Source organism: Sceloporus occidentalis, unplaced genomic scaffold, assembly GCF_023333645.1.
Source record: "Sceloporus occidentalis isolate IW3139 unplaced genomic scaffold, rSceOcc1.0.p SCAF_41, whole genome shotgun sequence".
NCBI classification, from domain to species: domain Eukaryota; kingdom Metazoa; phylum Chordata; class Lepidosauria; order Squamata; family Phrynosomatidae; genus Sceloporus; species Sceloporus occidentalis.
The window spans coordinates 7,752,261-7,771,330 of NW_028317021.1; the positions used below are offsets into that span (position 1 = coordinate 7,752,261).

Genomic DNA, 19,070 nt, shown 5'->3' on the forward strand with positions numbered 1-19,070 from the left:
ATCTTTAGAAATTTTAATGCCCAGATATTTAATTTGCTTTCCCACCTTTAAACCTGATTTTTTAGCCAACAACTTGTAGTCCCTTTCAATTTTTTATTTTCATTGATAGCACCTATCTGTACATCAATTGCCAAAAGAAAGAGAAGTGGTGATATCGGACCGCCTTGTCTGACCCTTCTCTTGATAGGGAGTTCTTGAGATCTTTCCTTATTCACTTTGATAACAGCTTTTTGTTGTTTATGTATTTGTTTTATTATATTGATGAATTTATCTCCCATTCCCCTTTGTTCTAGTACTTCTATTAAAAACTCCCATTTTAAGCTATCAAAAGCTTTTGCCATATCTAGTGCGATCAAAGCGCATTGTTTCTCGTTGTTGGCTTGGTAATATTCTAAACAGTTTATTATTGTCCTGATGTTATTTCTAATTTGTCTTCCTGGCAAAACTCCATTTTGTTCTTTCCCAATAACCACATTCAATATTTCCTTTAGTCTGGAGGCCCATATTGTTGTGTAGATTTTGTAATCTACATTTAATAGACTTATAGGTCTATAATTTGCCATACAGGTGTTATCCTTGCCTTCCTTTGGGATCAGTGTTATACATGTCAATTCCCACGATTGGGGGATGCCTTCTTCTTCTATTGAGTTGTATAATTGAAGTAATGGTTCCAACAATTCTAACTTAAAGGTTTTATAATACAGTGGACCCTTGTTATACGCTGGGGTTTGGTTCCAAGATCCCCTGTGTATAACAAAATCCGTGTATGCTCAAGTCCCATTACATATAATGACATAGCAAAATGGTGTCCCTTATAAAAATGGAAAATCAAGGTAAATTTATACTTTTTTTGAACATTTTCAAACCATGTATGCTTGAATCCGTGTATAAAAAATCCGTGTATAAGAAGGGCCGACTGTTTAGAGCCGTGAAACCATCTCCTCCTGGAGTTTTCCCCTCTTTCAAATTTGCTATCGCTTTCATAACCTCTTGTTTAGCAATTTTTGCATCCAAAATAGCTCTATGCTCTGGGGTGATTTTCTTAATTAATTTTGAATCCAAATATGTTTTTAATTTATTTCTTGATTCCTCCATCTCTCCTTGTATGTTATAAATAATTATATTTATTATATATATTTTTATTAATAACAATTATATTTTTATTATTATTTTTATAAAATAAGTATTTTAAATATTTAAAAATATAATAATATTTTTATAAATATAAATATAAAATATAATATAAATTGAAAAAAATATTATAAAAATATAATAATTTTTAAAATAATTAATAAAAATATAATAATTATTAATAAAAATATTAAAATGTTATAAATATAATTATTTATTACGTTTTAAAATGTAATAAAATAGAAACAGGAACTATTATTATTATTAAATATATATATATATATATATTAAATATAATAAAATATAAAAATAATTTATAAATAATATGATAAAATAAAATAAAATATTTATTTAAAGATATAATTAAAATTATTATAAATATATACATATTTAAATATATAATTTTAAAATATATAATTAATAAAAATAATAATTATTAATAAAAATATAATAAATATAATTATTTATGTTATTTTAAAATGTAACAAAATATAAACAGGAATAATATATATATATATATATATATTAATCACTTTAAATATAATAAAATATAAAAATTATATAATAAATTATATAATAAAATAAAAATATTTAAAAATGTAATAAAATTTAAAAAATAATTATTATAAAGATATAAATATTTAAATATATAATATTTTTTAAAAATTAATGAAATATTATTATTATTATTAATAAAAATATAAAAATATAATAAATATAATTAATTATGTTATTTTAAAATGTAATATAAACAGGAATTATATATATATATATATATATATATATATATATATATAATCAATATAATAATAATAATAATAATAATAATAATGAAGGTTTTATTTATATACCGCTTTTCCTCCAGATCAAAGCGGTGTACATACGGTAAAACTCTATGACACATGTCAAATACAATATTAAAAACAGTTATAAAAACAATTGTAAACATTCAATTTTAAAAACAATATAACTAGGATAGTCAGGATATCAATTATGGGTAGTCGTCCAATATGGTCGGGGAATACTTTCTACAAATAATCGGGAGGGTATGCTAACTGGAAGAGATAAGTTTTTAATGCCTTCTTGAAGGCTTCCAATGTACAACTAGATTGAATCTCCTCTGGGAGTGCATTCCAGTGAGTTGGTGCTGTCATTGTATAAGTTCTTTGGTGAGTTGTTACCAATCTCACCTTGGGGTGTTCAAGCAACAATTTTCCCGTTGTTCTGAGGGTGCAGGGTGGATTGTATAGGGAGAGGTGTTCCCTCAAGTAACTCGGGCCCAAGCCATGTAGGGCTTTAAAGGTGATAACCAACACTTTGCATTGGGCCCGGAAGCTAATTGGCAGCCAGTGAAGAGATTTTAATACAGGTGTTATGTGGTCTGGTCTTGAAGTTCCAGCGACCAATCTGGCTGCAGCATTTTGAACTAGTTGAAGCTTCCAAACTTGGTACAAAGGTAGCCCCATGTAGAGCGCATTACAGAAATCTAGACGAGAAGTTACCAGTGCGTGTACTACTCTTTCAAGGTCCTTTCGATCCTGACAGGGACGCAGTTGACGTATCAGTCGAAGCTGGTACCAAGCACTCCTGGCCATCGTATCCACTTGAGATGATAACTGTAGAGATGAGTCCAGGAGTACTCCCAAACTGCGGACTTTGTCCTTTAGGGGAAGTGTGACCCCGTCCAGGACTGGATGACAAATCTCCCTGCCTGGACCTGGGGAACCTATCACGAGTACCTCTGTTTTCTCTGGATTCAGCTTGAGTTTGTTTTTCCTCATCCAGCCCATTACTGACCCCAGGCAGGCGTCCAGAGGAGAGATGCCATCCTTAGTCACTATCAGTCGGAGCCATAGAGAGGTAGATCTGGGTGTCATCAGTGTAGTGATAACACCGAGCTCCATGATTCCGGATGATCTCTCCCAGTGGCTTCATGTAAATGTTAAATAGCATGGGGGACAGGATGGCGCCTTGTGGGACGCCAGATATAAGCTCTCTTTTACGAGAGCAGCTGTCCCCCAGCCTCACCATCTGGAATCTTCCTGAGAGATAGAACCGGACCACTGGAGCGCAGTGCCCCCGATACCTAAATCTCTCAGGCGTTCCAGAAGGATACCATGGTCGATGGTATCGAAGGCCGCTGAGATGTCCAAGAGCACCAACAGGGTTACACTTCCCCTGTCAGTGGCCAGACGGAGATCATCGACTAAGGAGACCATGGCAGTCTCAACTCCATGTCCCGCTCTGAAGCCAGTTTGAAATGGGTCCAGATAATCGGCTTCATCCAAGACAGCTTGGACTTGGAAGGCAACTGCCCTCTCAATCATCTTGCCCAGAAATGGTAGTAGGGAGACCGGTCTATAATTGCACATTAACAGGGGATCAAGGGAGGGTTTCTTCAGAAGAGGTCTTACTGTTGCCTGTTTTAAGGCCGATGGAAATATACCCTCCCGAAGAGATGTGTTTATTATAAGATGTAATGCGGTTTTTATGGCATCTCCTCCCTGAACGGTCAACCAAGAAGGGCAAGGGTCGAGAGGGCATGTTGTCCTTTTCACACAGCCAAGGAGCTTATCCACGTCCTTGGTACTCAGAAACTCAAAATGATCCAGAATAACCTTGTTTCCAGAGTCACTGGATGCCTCTGTTATAGGTTCTGTCAAAAGACCAGCATCAAGATCAGCCCTTATCTGAGAGATTTTATTTGCAAAGAAGTCGCAGGCTCTCGATGGCTCTAATAAAGGGTTCAGGGTGGCTAGGGGTTGTGTTAATTCCCTAACCCCCCTGAACAGCTCTGCTGGATGGGACTCTGCTGATGCAATCCATGCAGCACAGAATGAGTTTTTAGCTGCATCGATTGCCACTCTATAGGAGCATAACATGCTCTCATGGAGTGTCTTGTCAGATATGTTCTGATGTTTCCGCCAGTGGCACTCTAGTCGTTGTGCAGCCCACTTCATCTGCCGAAGATCTTTAGTATACCAGGACCTTTTATTAGGAGCGGGCTGGTAAGGACGCTCGGGAGCGATACTGTCTATTGCCCCGGTGAGGTTCGTATTCCCATTGTCAACCAGGGTTTTGACAGTGTCTCCATCGTTCCCAAACATAACACCCTCTAAGGCTTCTTGGAACCTTTTGGGTTCCATCAGCCTTTGAGGGCGGACCACTGTAATGAGTCCTCCACCCCCGAGGGGTTTTTGGATCATGGCTTTCATTCCTACCTTGACCAAAGAATGGTCCGTCCATGACAAGGGGGAAATAGAATTTATTTCCACCCATGGATATTCTCGGTCTGTACTAAAGACTACATCGAGCATATTACCAGCACATTGTGTTGGACCCGAGACCAATTGGGACAGGCCCATGGCTGTCATGGATTCCATGAACAACCGAGCCGCACCTGTTAGGTCTGATGAGCCGGCCTCGAAGGGGATGTTGAAGTCCCCCAGGACTAGAAGTCTAGGAAACTCCAACACCAGCTCCGAGACCAGCTGAGTCAACTCGACCAGGGAGTCTGTTAGGTTATGGGATGGACGGTAAACCAACAGAATCCCCAGACTGTCCTTGGCCTTCAGGGTCAGGTAACACTCAATATGATGTTTATCACACTATACTCTTATAGTGCTACTATTCCACTTTGACTGCTCTAGCTGCCTCCTGTTGCATTCTGGGATTGGCAGTTTTAAGGAGGGGTATTTAGAATTCTCAGGCAGAATTAAGAAATTGGTATAATGTTTATTTGTAATTTTGTTTTCTTTTTAAACAATATTAATCATGCGAGAAATGAGAAATGTAAATACGAAAAAGATGTAATAGGTTCTTTTTGTAGCTTCTCACCCGCTTGTCCCTTCTCCTCAGAGGAAGTCTTGTTTTTAGCTTGAGCTGTTTAGAATTACTAGCGGCGACAAAAAGATTTATTGTGTACCTTGGATTATGCAATAATGTTGTGTTTGTTTTTAAAAAATAATTCAATAAAGATTTTTATATATATATATATATATATATATATATCCATGTTATTGCAATGTGTGTGTGTGTGTGTGTGTGTGTATCCACGTTACTGCATTTTATATAAATCTCCAAGTTATTGCATTATATCTATGTATATCTATATATCCACATTGCATTTTATATATACCTCCAAATTATAGCATTATATCCAAGTTATTGCATATATCCGTTATTGCATTATACACACACACACACACATATATCCATGTTATTGCATTCTCTCTATATATATATTCATCCAAATATATATAATTTTATCATATACACACACACACACACACACGTACATACATATATTTCCATGTTATTGTATTTCGTATATATATATATATATATAAAATGAAATAATAAAATAATATATAATAAATAATATATAATAATATTATATAAAATTATATATAAAATTATATATTATATATATGTTGAAATATATTATATATTTTATAATTTTATATATTTAATTATATATAATTTTATATAATAATTTAATAATAATATTTATTATATTATATAATAATTCAACAATCAGGGAATGCTGTTTGCTGTTTGCTCCGCCGCCTCCACTTCCTGCGAAAAATACGAACGTTTTCGGAACATTCTGGAATAATTCCGTATGACACAGACGCAACCCGTAACGGCGCTTTTTTTCCCTGTCCACAGCTGCCGTCGAATCCTGCGTCCTCCACGGCTTGAAGCGCCGCGCTGCCGGCTTCCTGCGCAGCAACAAAATCGCCGCTCTGTTCACGAAGGTCGGTAAGAGCTTCCTTCCGGCCGAAGAGCTTTGCCGCAAGGTCCAAGACTTGGAACAGATCGTCGAAAACGCGTGAGTGGTGGTGGTGGCGGCGGCGGCCAAAACCCATGCACGTCGATTCGAACCTTGTCTCCTTTCCGCAGGCGAAACCAAGCTCCGGCGCTCCACGAAAACACGCGCAAGGCCCAGAAAGCGCTGAACCTGTCGCCGCAGGCCGTGCGCCATCTTTGGATCCGGACAGCGCTTTTCGAGAAGGTCCTGGACAAGATCGTCCTCCATTTGGTTGAAAACAGCAGGCGAGTTTGGCGAAACAGCGTGCAAAAAAGCGAAAACGCATTTCGTTTTCACCTCCGGCGCAACTCCACGGTCTTAATGGTGACACTCATTAATCTTAATTGTCTCTTGTTCCCCGCAGCAAATACTACGAGAAGGAGGCCTTAATGATGGACGCTGTTGACGGGCCGATCCTCGCTTCTTTACTCGGTAATTAAGTAACGAGTTCGGGATGCGGGCCTTTCTAAAGTCTCCCTCTCTCGTCCTCCTTTCTTCTCCCTCTCCTTCCCTTCTTCTATCTCTCCTTCCTTTCTTCTCCTTCCATTCTCTTTCTTTCTTTCTTTCTTTCTTTCTTTCTTTCTTTCTTCTCTATCTCCTTCCTTTCTTCTCCTTCTCCTTCCATTCTTCTCTTTTCCCTTGCTTCACCTTTCATTCTGATATTTCTTCCTTTCTTCTCCTTCCATTCTTCCCCTCTCCTTCCTTCCTTCCTTCTCTCTCCCATTCTTCTCTCTCTCCTTCCATTCTTCTCTTTCTCCTTTTGTTCTTTTCCTTCTCCTTTCATTCTTCTTTCTCTTCTTCCTTCCTTCTCTCTCTGTCCCATTCTTCTCTCTCTCCTTCCTTTCTCCTCCTTCCTTTCTTCTCCCTCTCCTTCTGTTCTTCTTCTTCTCCTTCCTTTCTTCTCTTTCTATTCTTCTCCCTTCTTTCTTCTTTCTCTCCTTCCATTTCTGTCCCTCTCCTTCCATTCTTTCCTCTCTCCTTCCTTCCCCCTCTCTCCCATTCTTCTATCTCTCCTTCCATTCTTCTCCTTCTCCTTCCTTTCTTCTTTCTCTTCTTCCTTTCTCCTCCTCCCATTCTTCTCCCTCTCCTTCCTTCCTTCTCTCTCTGTCCCATTCTTCTCTCTCTCCTTCCTTTCTTCTTTCTCTCCTTCCATTCTTCTCCTTCTCCTTTTGTTCTTCTTCTCCTTCTCCTTCCATTCTTCTTTCTCTTCTTCCTTTCTCCTCCTTCCATTCTTCTCTCTCTCCTTCCTTCCTTCTCTATCCCTCCTATTCTTCTCTCTCTCCTTCCTTTCTTCCTTCTCTTCTTCCCTCCCATTGTTCCTCATTCTCCTGACCCGCGTCCATCTTCTCCCCACAGTCGGCCCTTGCGCCCTCGAATACACCAAGATGAAGACCTCTGACCACTTTTGGACCGACCCTTCGGCTGATGAACTCGTCCAGCGCCACCGGATCCACAGCTCCCATTGCCGCCAGGACTCTCCGACCAAGCGTCCAGCGCTCTGCGTACGTCCGGCGGCGGATGGAGGGACGCGGAAAAGACAGGACAAAAACGAGTCCATTAGACCCATTAACCCCGTTTAATTAACCCCCCAGATCCAGAAGAGACATTCGAGCGGCAGTATGGATGACCGTCCGTCTCTGTCGGCCAGAGATTACGTCGAATCGCTCCACCAAAATTCGCGGGCTACGCTCCTTTACGGGAAAAACAACGTCTTGGTGCAGCCGGTGAGAGACTGGTGACGCGGGACGGTCATGAATTCGAACCTTGTTTGTGTAATAACGTTAAAAATTCATTTAGAAAAAAGCGCTCCCGGTAGTTGTGGAAGTCATCCATTTATCGCAGCATGTGCTTCACCTCCTTCTGTATGTCGCGCTCTGCAATCCGCACATAAAGGATAGTCCAGTTTGACGGCCCTGGCTCAATGCTAGGGGATTATGGAAACTGTAGTTTTGTTAGGCTTCTCTGTCAGATGACGATGAACTACAATTCCCAGCATTCCAAAGCACTGAGCTGTCAAATGTGGGGTTAAAGTGATTTCAAATTGGATTGTTCCTGCGGTGCGTTTTGGCCCTTAGTGAGTCTAAAGTGAGCAGCGATGGTTTGAATTAAATGAAACGGATAAATAAAATGAATGTATTAAATGAAATGAATGAATTAAAAAATGAATTAAATGAAATTTATAAATACAGTAAAATAAATGAACTAAATGAAATGAATAAATAAAATAATTAAATGAAATTTATAAATACAACAAAATAAATAATAAATGAATTAAATCAAATTTATAAATAAAATAAAATAAATGAGTTCAGTGAAATGAATAAATAAAATAAATGAATAAATAAATGAATTAAATGAAATGAATAAATAAAATAAAAAATTAAATTAAATGAATAAATAAAACACACTAAATGAATTAAATGACGTTTATAAATAAAATAAAATGATTGAAAGGAACAAATAAAATAAAATAAAATGAATTATATGAAATTTATAAATAAACTAAATGAATTAAATGAAATGAACCAATAAAATAAAATTAACAAATTAAATGAAATGAATAAATAAAATAAATGAATTAAATGAAATTTATAAATAAAATAAAATAAATGAATTAAATGAAATGAATAAAATAAATAAATAAATAAAAATTAAATGAATAAATAATATAAAATGAATTAAATGAAATTTATAAATTTATAAATAAATTAAAATAAATGAATTAAATGAAATGAATAAAATAAATAAATAAAATTAATTAATTAAACAAAGTGAATAAATAATATAAAATTAATTAAATGAAATTTATAAATAAAATAAATAAATAAAATTTATAAATAAAATAAAATAAAAAATGAAATGAATAGATGAATAAAATTAAATGAAGTGATTAAATAAAATAAAATCAATTAATTACACTTTTATAAATAGAATAAACGAATTGAATGAAACGAATAAATAAAATAAAACAATTAAATGATTTTTTATAAATAAAATAAAATAAACAATTTAAATGAAGTTTTAGAAATAAACTTAATTACTGTATTTTCTGGCATATAAGACTACTTTTTAACCCAGGAAAATCTTCTCAAAAGTCAGGGATTGTCTTATACGCTGCGTGTTGTCTTATATGGCAGGTGCTGAAACTTCTGAGCCGGACTGGAGAATCTGCAGTCGCTGCATATGGTGGGGGGAGCTCAAAAACGGCTGCGGCCGCATCCCCTCCATATGCGGCAATCATATGAAAGCAGCTACCGCTCTGATAGTCTTGGAGACAGGGAGCACAGGCCAGGCAGGGAGAGCTGATCAATCCAAGCAGGCTTTGTATACAACAAGGTTTCCTGCTAAGTACCTTCATGTCATAAGCATTTGAATTTAAATTACCATATTGAAATCAAATCTGATGTTTTCTTAATTTTTATTTGATGTGCGTTTTAAGAGGCGTAGTCTTATACGATGAGTATATCCCAAACTCTATATTTTAACTGGAAAAGCTGGGGGTCGTCTTATACGCCCAGTCGTCTTATACGCTGGAAAATACAGTAATTGGTTTTTTATTTTTTAATCTTTTAATTCTATCGTTCTTTTCCTCCGGAAGCGAGACGACATGGAAGCCATCCCCGGCTACCTCTCGCTCCACCAGACGGCAGACATCATGGCGCTAAAATGGACACCGAACCAGCTGATGAACGGTTCCATGGGGGACCTAGACTACGAAAAAAGGTTGGATATTCCCCCTCTTCCAGTTCTCACAAACAAACAAACAAACAAACAAACAACCGTTTGCGTTTTCCTCCGCAGTGTCTACTGGGACTACGCCATGACCATCCGCTTGGAGGAGATCGTCTATTTGCATTGCCACCAGCAAGGTAATATGGCGGCCGAACAGTTCCGAATTGCGGGAAATGGCGAACAGCATAGTCGCTTAAAGTTCGGGCTGCAACCGGGAGCGGACTCCCCAGGTCGAAATCTGCTCCTTTCCCCCTTTTGTTTCTCTCTCCTGGCAACAGTAGACAGCGGTGGCACGGTGGTCCTGGTGAGCCAAGATGGCATCCAGCGGCCGCCACTGCGCTTCCCAAGAGGAGGGCACCTCCTCCAGTTCCTCTCCTGCCTGGAAAACGGACTCCTGCCCCATGGACAGCTGGACCCGCCTCTGTGGTCCCAGAGGGGAAAGGTAAAAGGACCGCGCCTTCCGCATTCTGCAACGGCTTCATTTGTGTCTTCTGCATTCCGCAACCGTTTCGTTTCGCGTCTTCCGCATTCCGCAACGGCTTCATTTAGCGTCTTCCGCATTCCGCAACGGCTTCGTTTCTCGACTTCTGCATTACGCAACGGCTTCGTTTCACATCTTCTGCATTCCAAAATTGGCTCCATTCGCATCTTCAGCATTCCCCAACCACTTTGTTTCGCGTCTTCTGCATTACGCAACGGCTTCGTTTCACATCTTCTGCATTCCAAAATTGGCTCCATTCGCATCTTCAGCATTCCCCAACCACTTTGTTTCGCGTCTTCCGCATTCTACAATTGGCTTCATTCGCGTCTTCTGCATTTTGCAACAGCTTTGTTTTGAGTCTTCCGCGTTCCGCAATGGCTTCGTTTGTGTCTTCTGCATTCTGCAATGGCTTCGTTTTTCGTCTTCCGCATTCTGCAACGGCTTCGTTTCGCATCTTCCGCATTCTGCAACAGCTTTGTTTTAAATTGTCCGCATTCTGCAACGGCTACATTTCGCATCTTACGCATTCTACAATTGGCTTCATTCGTGTCTTCCGCATTCCGCAACAGCTTTGTTTTGCATCTTTCGCATTCTGGAACGGCTTCGTTTTGCATCTTCAGCATTCCACAATTACTTCATTTTGCATCTTCTGCATTCTACAATTGGCTTCATTCGCGTCGTCCGCATGCCGCAACAGCTTTGTTTTGCATCTTCCGCATTCCTCAGTGGCTTCGTTTCACATCTTCTGCATTCCGCAACAGGCATCTATCACATCTTCCACATTCCGCAAAGGCTTTGTTTGTGTCTTCTGCATTCTGCGACGGCGTCGTTCGCGTCTTCCGCATTCCACAACGGTTTCGTTTTGCATCTTCTACATTCCGCAATGGCTCCGTTCGCGTCTTCTGCATTCTGCGATGGTGTTATTTGCACCTTCCGCTTTCCGCGACGGGCTTTCATTAGCGTCTTCCGTATTCCACAGCAGCTTCATCCGCGCCTTACACATTCCTCAACTGCTTCGTTATGTGTCTTCCACATTCTGCAATGGCTCCATTCACACCTTCATTCTGCCATCTCTTCTGGAGCCATTTCATTCTCATCCGCATATACACATATTTTTTTCTGTCCTTCATTGGAGTACTTACCTTCCCTTTCTTTTTTCTTCTTTCTTCCTTCATTCCAGGGGAAAGTATTTCCAAAGCTGAAGAAAAGAAGTCCTCCGGGGTCCTCCGAGTCTACTTCGGACAAGGAGGACGAGGAGGCAATGGATTACGTTTTCAGGATCCTCTACCCTGGCATGCAGTCTGACTTCGGTGAGTCCGCTTGCTCCGTGGGACGAAGGAAAAGCTGGTTGGCTCTTATAGCTTGGTCTAGGTCCAGTTGGTTAGACCCCAGGACAAATTAGACCCATTGACGCCATGGGGTTGACCATCCAACAGTTGACCCCTCGGTCTACCCTAGTTGGCCCTAAGGACCCATTGACCCCATAGAGTTGACCTTTATCACCTTCCAACCGTTGACCCCTTGGGTCTACACTAATTGGTCCTAAGGACCCATTGACCCCATAGAGTTGACCTTTATGACCATCCAACCGTTGACCCCTTGGGTCTACACTAGTTGGTCCTAAGAACCCATTGACCCCATAAAGTTGACCTTTATGACCATCCAACAGTTGACTCCTTGGGTCTACACTAGTTGGCCCTAAGGACCCATTGACCCCATAGAGTTCAACGAGTTCTATTCAATTGAATAGAGTTCTATTCAATTCAACCAGTTCTATTCAATTGAATAGAGTTCTATTCAACCAGTCCAGCAAGCCCACAGTCTTGGTTTTATCTTTGACTCTTCTCTGTCGTGTATCCCTCAGATCCAGACCACAGCCAAGGCTTGTAGATTCTTTTTGTACAATATTGCCAAAATCCGACCATATCTCTCCGCCTCTACTGCCAAGATCCTGGTCCATGCCCTAGTGGTCTCACGACTGGATTACTGTAACGTCCTCCTGGCTGGGCTTCCTCTTTCTCACCTCCGTCCTTTAATCTCTGTCCAGCATTCAGCCGCACGCATTATCACTTCCACCCACCGCTCTGACCACATCTCTCCTGTGTTGGCATCCCTTCACTGGCTCCCCCTCCCTTTCCGCATTCAGTATAAGCTCCTGCTGTCGACATTTAAAGCCCTCCATGGGCTGGCCCCTCCTTACTTATCAGACCTTCTTTCTCCTCACCTTCCCACCAGGGCCCTCCGTTCTGGTAGTCAAGGTCTGCTGTCTCAGCCCAGGATTTCCTCTGCCCCATCCCGGATTCGCCCCTTTTCACTCGCTGCCCCTCATTCCTGGAACCTTCTTCCCCCACAAGCAAGAGCCATCACTTCTTTAACCAGCTTCAAAACGGAGTTGAAAACCATCCTGTTCAGAGAAGCCTTCCCAGGCATTGCATAATTGTGGCTTACTACTTGATGTTCTTTTGTTTCCTGTTTATCGAACCATTTCCTGTATTGCTATGTACTGTATATGCATTATCCTACTTGTATGTATTTTCCCTGGAAAATGATTAACCATCCATTATGAAGCCAAGCCCTCCCTTCAGTCCATCTGCCTTGGTCCAGGCCTCAGAGGTAGAGAGGAACTGCTGGACCTCTTACCCGTTCCCTCCACCACTCCCTTCTCCTTCTGTGTCATGCCTTTTTAGATTGTAAGCCCGAGGGCAGGGAACCGTCTAACTAAAAAGATTGCATGTACAGCGCTGTGTAAATTTACAGCGCTTCATAAATAAAGGTTAATAATAATAATAATAATAATAATAATAGAGTTGACCGTTATGACCATCTAACAGTTGACCCCTTGGGCCTACACTAGCTGGTCCTAAGGACTCATTGACCCCAAGGAGTTGACCTTTCTGTTGACTCACCATCCAACCGTTGACCCCTTGTGTCTACATTAGATGGTCCTAAGGACTCATTGACCCCAAGGAGTTGACCTTTGTGTAGACTGACCATTCAATGGTTGATTCAATGGGTCTACTCTGGTTGGTTCTAAGGATCCATTGACCCCATGGGGTTGACCTTTATGACCATCCAACCATTGATTCCTTAGGTCTACACTAGTGGGTCCTAAGGACCCATCGACCCCAAGGAGTTGACCTTTGTGTAGAGTGACCATTCAACAGTTGATTCAGTGGGTCTGCTCTGGTTGGTCCTAAGGACCCATTGACCCCATGGGGTTGACCTTTATGACCATCCAACCATTGATTCCTTGGGTCTACACTAGAGGGTCCTAAGGACCCATTGACCCCAAGGAGTTGACCTTTGTGTAGACTGACCATTCAACAGTTGATTCAATGGGTCTACTCTGCTTGGTCCTAAGGACCCATTACCCCATGGAGCTGACCTTTATGACCATCCAACCGTTGACCTCTTGGGTCTACACTAGTTGGCCCTAAGGACCCATTGACCCCATTGAGTTGACCTTTCTGTTGACTCACCATCCAACCGTTGACCCCTTGGGTCTACATTAGTTGGCCCTAAGAACCCATTGACCCATGGAATTGACAGTTGTGTTGTCTCATCACTCAACATTTGATTCAATGGGTCTACTGTGATTGGTCCTAAGGACCCATTGACCCCAAGGAGTTGACCTTTGTGTAGACTGACCATTCAACAGTTGATTCAATGGGTCTACTCTGGTTGGCCCTAAGGACCCATTGACCCCATGACGTTCATGTTGACCCACCATCCGTCTTTTGTTAAGCCTTGTTGACCCTCTCCTCATCTCCTTTCCCCCCACTTCTTTAATTGTGGGTAACGGTCACTCTTGCGTCCCCCTCTACTCCGACGTCGACACAACCGGAGGAGAGACGCATCGGACGTCTGGCAAAGTTGTGGTGATGCCCAAAAGGGGTCTAATTGGGGCAACTCAACTCTTCCCGAACTTAGCATGGGGGTCCAGGGAGGAACCACAACGACAACAACAACAGTGACGTTGTAAATGTTGTGTATCGTCACATACCTTGGTGGCGGTGTCACACTTTCGGCTTGGCTGCTGCTCTCCCAAACCGTTTCCCCTTTAATTGACTTCGGACTACAACTCCCAGAAGCCTCAGCTTATGTTGGCCAATGGCTTGGGATTCTGGAGCTGTAGTCTAGAGTCTCTTAAAAGGGCAGCGTTTGGGGGGACCATCGCTTTGGAGCTTTTCCACTTTCCGGTTGTCTTTCGAGGTGTTAAATAATTAATTAGAGCAGTGATAGAGGCCACAATTGATTATGGTCAATATCTTTAGGGGCTTCGCTTTCCTAATGTTCTTTCTTTTAATCCCTGTTTCGCTCATTTCTTTCTCTATGGTTGGATGGTTTTCGCGCTATCAATCAAACGCCCTTGGTCGGCCATTTTGTCTTCTACGACCTCCGCATTCTTCCTTCCTTCCTTCCTCCTCTCGCTTGATTGATCTCCAATCTATTAATTTCAACCATCCTTTGCTTCATCCTTAGTTCCCCAGGACTGGATGGACCCCCCGACGGCCAGCAGTTTCCCTCCAATATGGCAACCCAGCACCAGAAAATACTCCTGTTCTTCCTGTTTGCACAGCGAATCCACGGAGAGTGGACCCTCCAACGGCTGCAGCCACGAAAGGTGAGGAAACCAGGGTCATGTAGTCGTAAACCACCTTTTGCCATGCAGGAATACATAGAACACGAGAATCGGAAGGGACTACTAAGGGCCATAGAGTCCAAAGCTCCTTCTGCCATGCAGAAATACATAAAACACAGGAGTCAGAAGGGACTACTAAAGGCCATAGAGTCTGACCCTCCTTCTGCCATGCAGGAATACATAGAACACGAGAGTCGGAAGGGACTACTAAGGGCCATAGACTCCATCCCTCTATCTGCCATGCAGGAATATAGAGGATCCTATAGTCAGAAGGGACTACTAAGGGCCATAGAGTCCAACCCTCCTTCTACATGCAGGAATACATAGAACACTAGAGTCGGAAGGGACTACTAAGGGTCCTATACAACAAGCCTCATTCTGCGATGCAGGAATACATAGGACACTTGAGTCAGACAGGACTATTGAGGGCCATAGAGTCCAACCCTCCTTCTGCCATGCAGGAATATATAGGACCCTAGAGTCGGAAGGGATTACTAAGGGCCATATAGTGCAACCCTCCTACTGCCTTGCAGGAATACATAGGATCCTAGAGTCAGAAGCGACTGCTAAGGGCCATAGAGTCGAACCCTCTTCTGGCATGCAGGAATACATAGGATCCTAGAGTCGGAAAGGACTACTAAGGGTCAGAGAGTCCAAACCTCTTTCTGCTATCGATGAATACATAGGATCCAAGAATCAGAAGGGACTACTAAGGGCCATATAGTGCAACCCTCCTTCTACCATGCAGGAATACATAGGATCCTAGAGTCAGAAGAGACTGCTAAGGGCCATAGAGCCCAAACCTCTTCTGCCATGCAGGAATACATAGGGTCCTAGAGTCGGAAGGGATTACTAAGGGCCATAGAGTCCAACCCTCTTCTGCCATGCAGGAATACATGAGATCCTAGCATCCAAAGGGACTACTAAGGGCCATATAGCCCAAAACTCCTTCTGCTATTCAGGAATACATAGGATCCTTCTGCCATGCAGGAATACATAGAACACTAGAGTCAAAAGAGATTATTAAGGGCCATAGCGTCCAACTCTCTAATGCAATGCAGAAATACATAGGGCCCTAGAGTCAGAAGGGACTACTAAGGGCCATATAGTCCAACCCTCCTTCTGCCATGCAGGAATACATAGGATCCTAGAGTCAGAAGGGATAACTAAGGGCCATATAGTCCAACCCTCCTTCTGCCATGCAGAAATACATAGGACACTAGAGTCAGAAGGGACTTCTAAGGGCCTTAGAGTCCAACCCTCATTCTGCCATCCAAGAAAACATAGGGTCCTAGAGACAGAAGGGATAACTAAGAGCCATATAGTGAAACCCTCCTACTGCCTTGCAGGAATACATAGGATCCTAGAGTCGGAAGGGACTACTAAGGGCCATAGAGTCCAACCCTCTTCTGCCATGCAGGAATACATAGGATCCTCGAGTCAGAAGGGACTACAAAGGGCCATACAGTCCAACCCTCCTTCTGCCATGCAGGAATACATAGGATCCTAGAGTCAGAAGGGACTACAAAGGGCCATAGAGTCCAACACTCCTTCTTCTGTTGAGGAATACATAGGATCCTTCTGCCATGCAGGAATACATAGGACCCTAGAGTAAGAAGGGACTACTAAGGGCCATATAGTCCAACCCTCCTTCTACCATGCAGGCATACATAGGATACTAGAGTCAGAAGGGACTTCTCAGGGCCTTAGATTCCAACCCTCCTTCTGCCATCCAAGAAAACATAGGATCCTAGAATCAGAAGGTACTACTAAGGGCCATATAGTGCAAGCCTCCTTCTGCCATGCAGGAATACATAGGGTCCTAGAGTCGGAAGGGATTACTAAGGGCCACAGAGTCCAACACCTCTTCTGCCATGCAGGAATACATAGGGTCCTAGAGTCGGAAGGGATTACTAAGGGCCATATAGTCCAACCCTCCTTCTGCCATGCAGGAATACATAGGGTCCTAGAGTCGGAAGGGACTACTGAGGGCCATAGAGTCCAACCCTCTTCTGCCATGCAGGAATACATAGGGTCCTAGAGTCGGAAGGGACTACTGAGGGCCATAGAGTCCAACCCTCTTCTGCCATGCAGGAATACATAAAATCCTAGCATCCAAAGGGACTACTAAGGGCCATATAGTCCAACGCTCCTTCTACCATGCTGGAATACATAGAACCCTAGAGTCAGAAGGGACTACTAAGGGCCATATAGTCCAACGCTCCTTCTACCATGCTGGAATACATAGAACCCTAGAGTCAGAAGGGACTACTAAGGGCCATATAGTCCAACCCTCCTTCTGCCATGCAGGAATACATAAGATCCTAGCATCCAAAGGGTCTACTAAGGGCCATATAGTCCAACACTGCTTCTGCTATTCAGGAATACATAGGACATTCTGCCATGCAGGAATACATAAGATCCTAGCATCCAAAGGGACTACTATGAGCCATAGAGTCCAACCCTCCTTGTGCCATGCAGGAATACATAGGATCCTAGAGTCAGAAGGGACTGCTAAGGGTCATAGAGCCCAACCCTCTTCTGCCATGCAGGAATACAGTCGGCCCTTCTTATACACGGATTTTTTATACACGGATTCAAGCATACACGGTTTGAAAATGTTCCAAAAAAGTATAAATTTACCTTGATTTTCCATTTTTTATAAGGGACACCATTTTGCTATGTCATTATATGTAATGGGACTTGAGCATACACGGATTTTGTTATACACGGGGGATCTTGGAACCAAACCCAAGCGTATAACAAGGGTCCACTGTACATAGGGTCCTAGAGTCGGAAGGGATTACTAAGGGCCATATAGTCCAACACTCCTTCTGCCATGCAGGAATACATAAGATCCTAGGATCCAAAGGGACTACTAAGGGCCATATAGTCCAACATTCCTTCTGCTATTCAGGAATACATAGGATCCTTCTGCCATGCAGGAATACATAGAAAACTAGAGTCAAAAGAGATTATTAAGGGCCATAGCATCCAACTCTCTTATGCCATGCAGGAATACATAGGACCCTAGAGTCAGAAGGGATCACTAAGGGCCATATAGTCCAACCCTCCTTCTGCCATGCAGGAATACATAGGGTCCTAGAGTCAGAAGGGACTACTAAGGGCCTTAGAGTCCAACCCTCCTTCTGCCATCCAAGAAAACAGGATCCTAGAGACAGAAGGGACAACTAAGGGCCATAGAGCCCAACACTCTTCTGCCATGCAGGAATACATAGGGTCCTAGAGTCGGAAGGGACTACTAAGGGTCCTATAGTCCAACCCTCCTTGTGCCATGCGGGATTACATAGGATCCTACAGTCGGAAAGGAGTGCTAAGCCCTTAGAGTCCAACCCTCTTCTGCCATGCAGGAATATACAGGATCCTAGAGTTAGAAGTGACTACTAAGTGCCATAGAGTCCAACCCTCCTTTTGCCATGCAGGAATATATAGAATCCTAGAGTTGGAAGGGACTGCTCAGGGCCATATAGTGCAACCCTCCTTCTGCCATGCAGGAATACATATTATCCTAGAGTCAGAAGGGACTATTAAGGGCCATATAGTCCATCCTTCCTTCTGCCATGCTGGAATACATAGGATCCTTCTGGAATGCAGGAATACATAGAACACTAGAGTCGGAAGGGACTACTAAGGGCCATATAGTCCATCCCTCGTTATCCCATGCAGGAATACATTGGATCCTTCTGCCATGCAGGAATACATACAACACTAGAGTCGGAAGGGCCTGCTAAGGGCCATATAGTCCCTCGTTCTCCCATGCGAAGAATACATTGGATCCTTCTGTCATGCAGGAATACATAGGATCCTTCTGCCATGCAGGAATACATAGGACCCCAGAGTCATAAGGGACTACTAAGGGCCATAGAGACCAACCCTCTTCTGCCATGCAGGAATACATAGGATCCTAGAGTCAGAAGCGACTGCTAAGGGCCATATAGTCCAACCCTCCTTCTGCCATGCATGAATACATAGGATCCTAGATTCGGAAGGGACTACTAAGGGCCATAGAGTCCAACGCTCCTTCTGTCATGCAGGAATACATAGGATCCTAGAGTCATAAGGGACTGCTAAGGGCCATAGAGTCCAATGCTCCTTCTGTCATGCAGGAATACATAGGACCCCAGAGTCATAAGGGACTACTAAGGGCCATAGAGTCCAACCCTCTTCTGCCATGAAGGAATACATAGGATCCTAGAGTCAGAAGGGACTACTAAGGGCCATAGAGTCCAACCCTCTTCTGCCATGCAGGA

At 42.3% G+C, this 19,070-nt stretch overlaps 1 protein-coding gene across 1 annotated transcript in view; it reads left to right on the forward strand.

Annotated features, from left to right (window-relative positions):
- Positions 1-19,070, forward strand: part of LOC149290120 (small G protein signaling modulator 1-like) — a 38,958-nt gene that overhangs the window by 3,938 nt on the left and 15,950 nt on the right. Inside the window, exons 3-12 of the mRNA XM_089489933.1 lie at positions 5,803-5,965; positions 6,037-6,189; positions 6,309-6,376; positions 7,301-7,446; positions 7,537-7,668; positions 9,543-9,667; positions 9,746-9,813; positions 9,955-10,118; positions 11,338-11,467; positions 14,640-14,781. Coding sequence (XP_089346059.1) covers positions 5,803-5,965; positions 6,037-6,189; positions 6,309-6,376; positions 7,301-7,446; positions 7,537-7,668; positions 9,543-9,667; positions 9,746-9,813; positions 9,955-10,118; positions 11,338-11,467; positions 14,640-14,781 — 1,291 coding nt within the window. The remainder of the gene's footprint in view (positions 1-5,802; positions 5,966-6,036; positions 6,190-6,308; positions 6,377-7,300; positions 7,447-7,536; positions 7,669-9,542; positions 9,668-9,745; positions 9,814-9,954; positions 10,119-11,337; positions 11,468-14,639; positions 14,782-19,070) is intronic.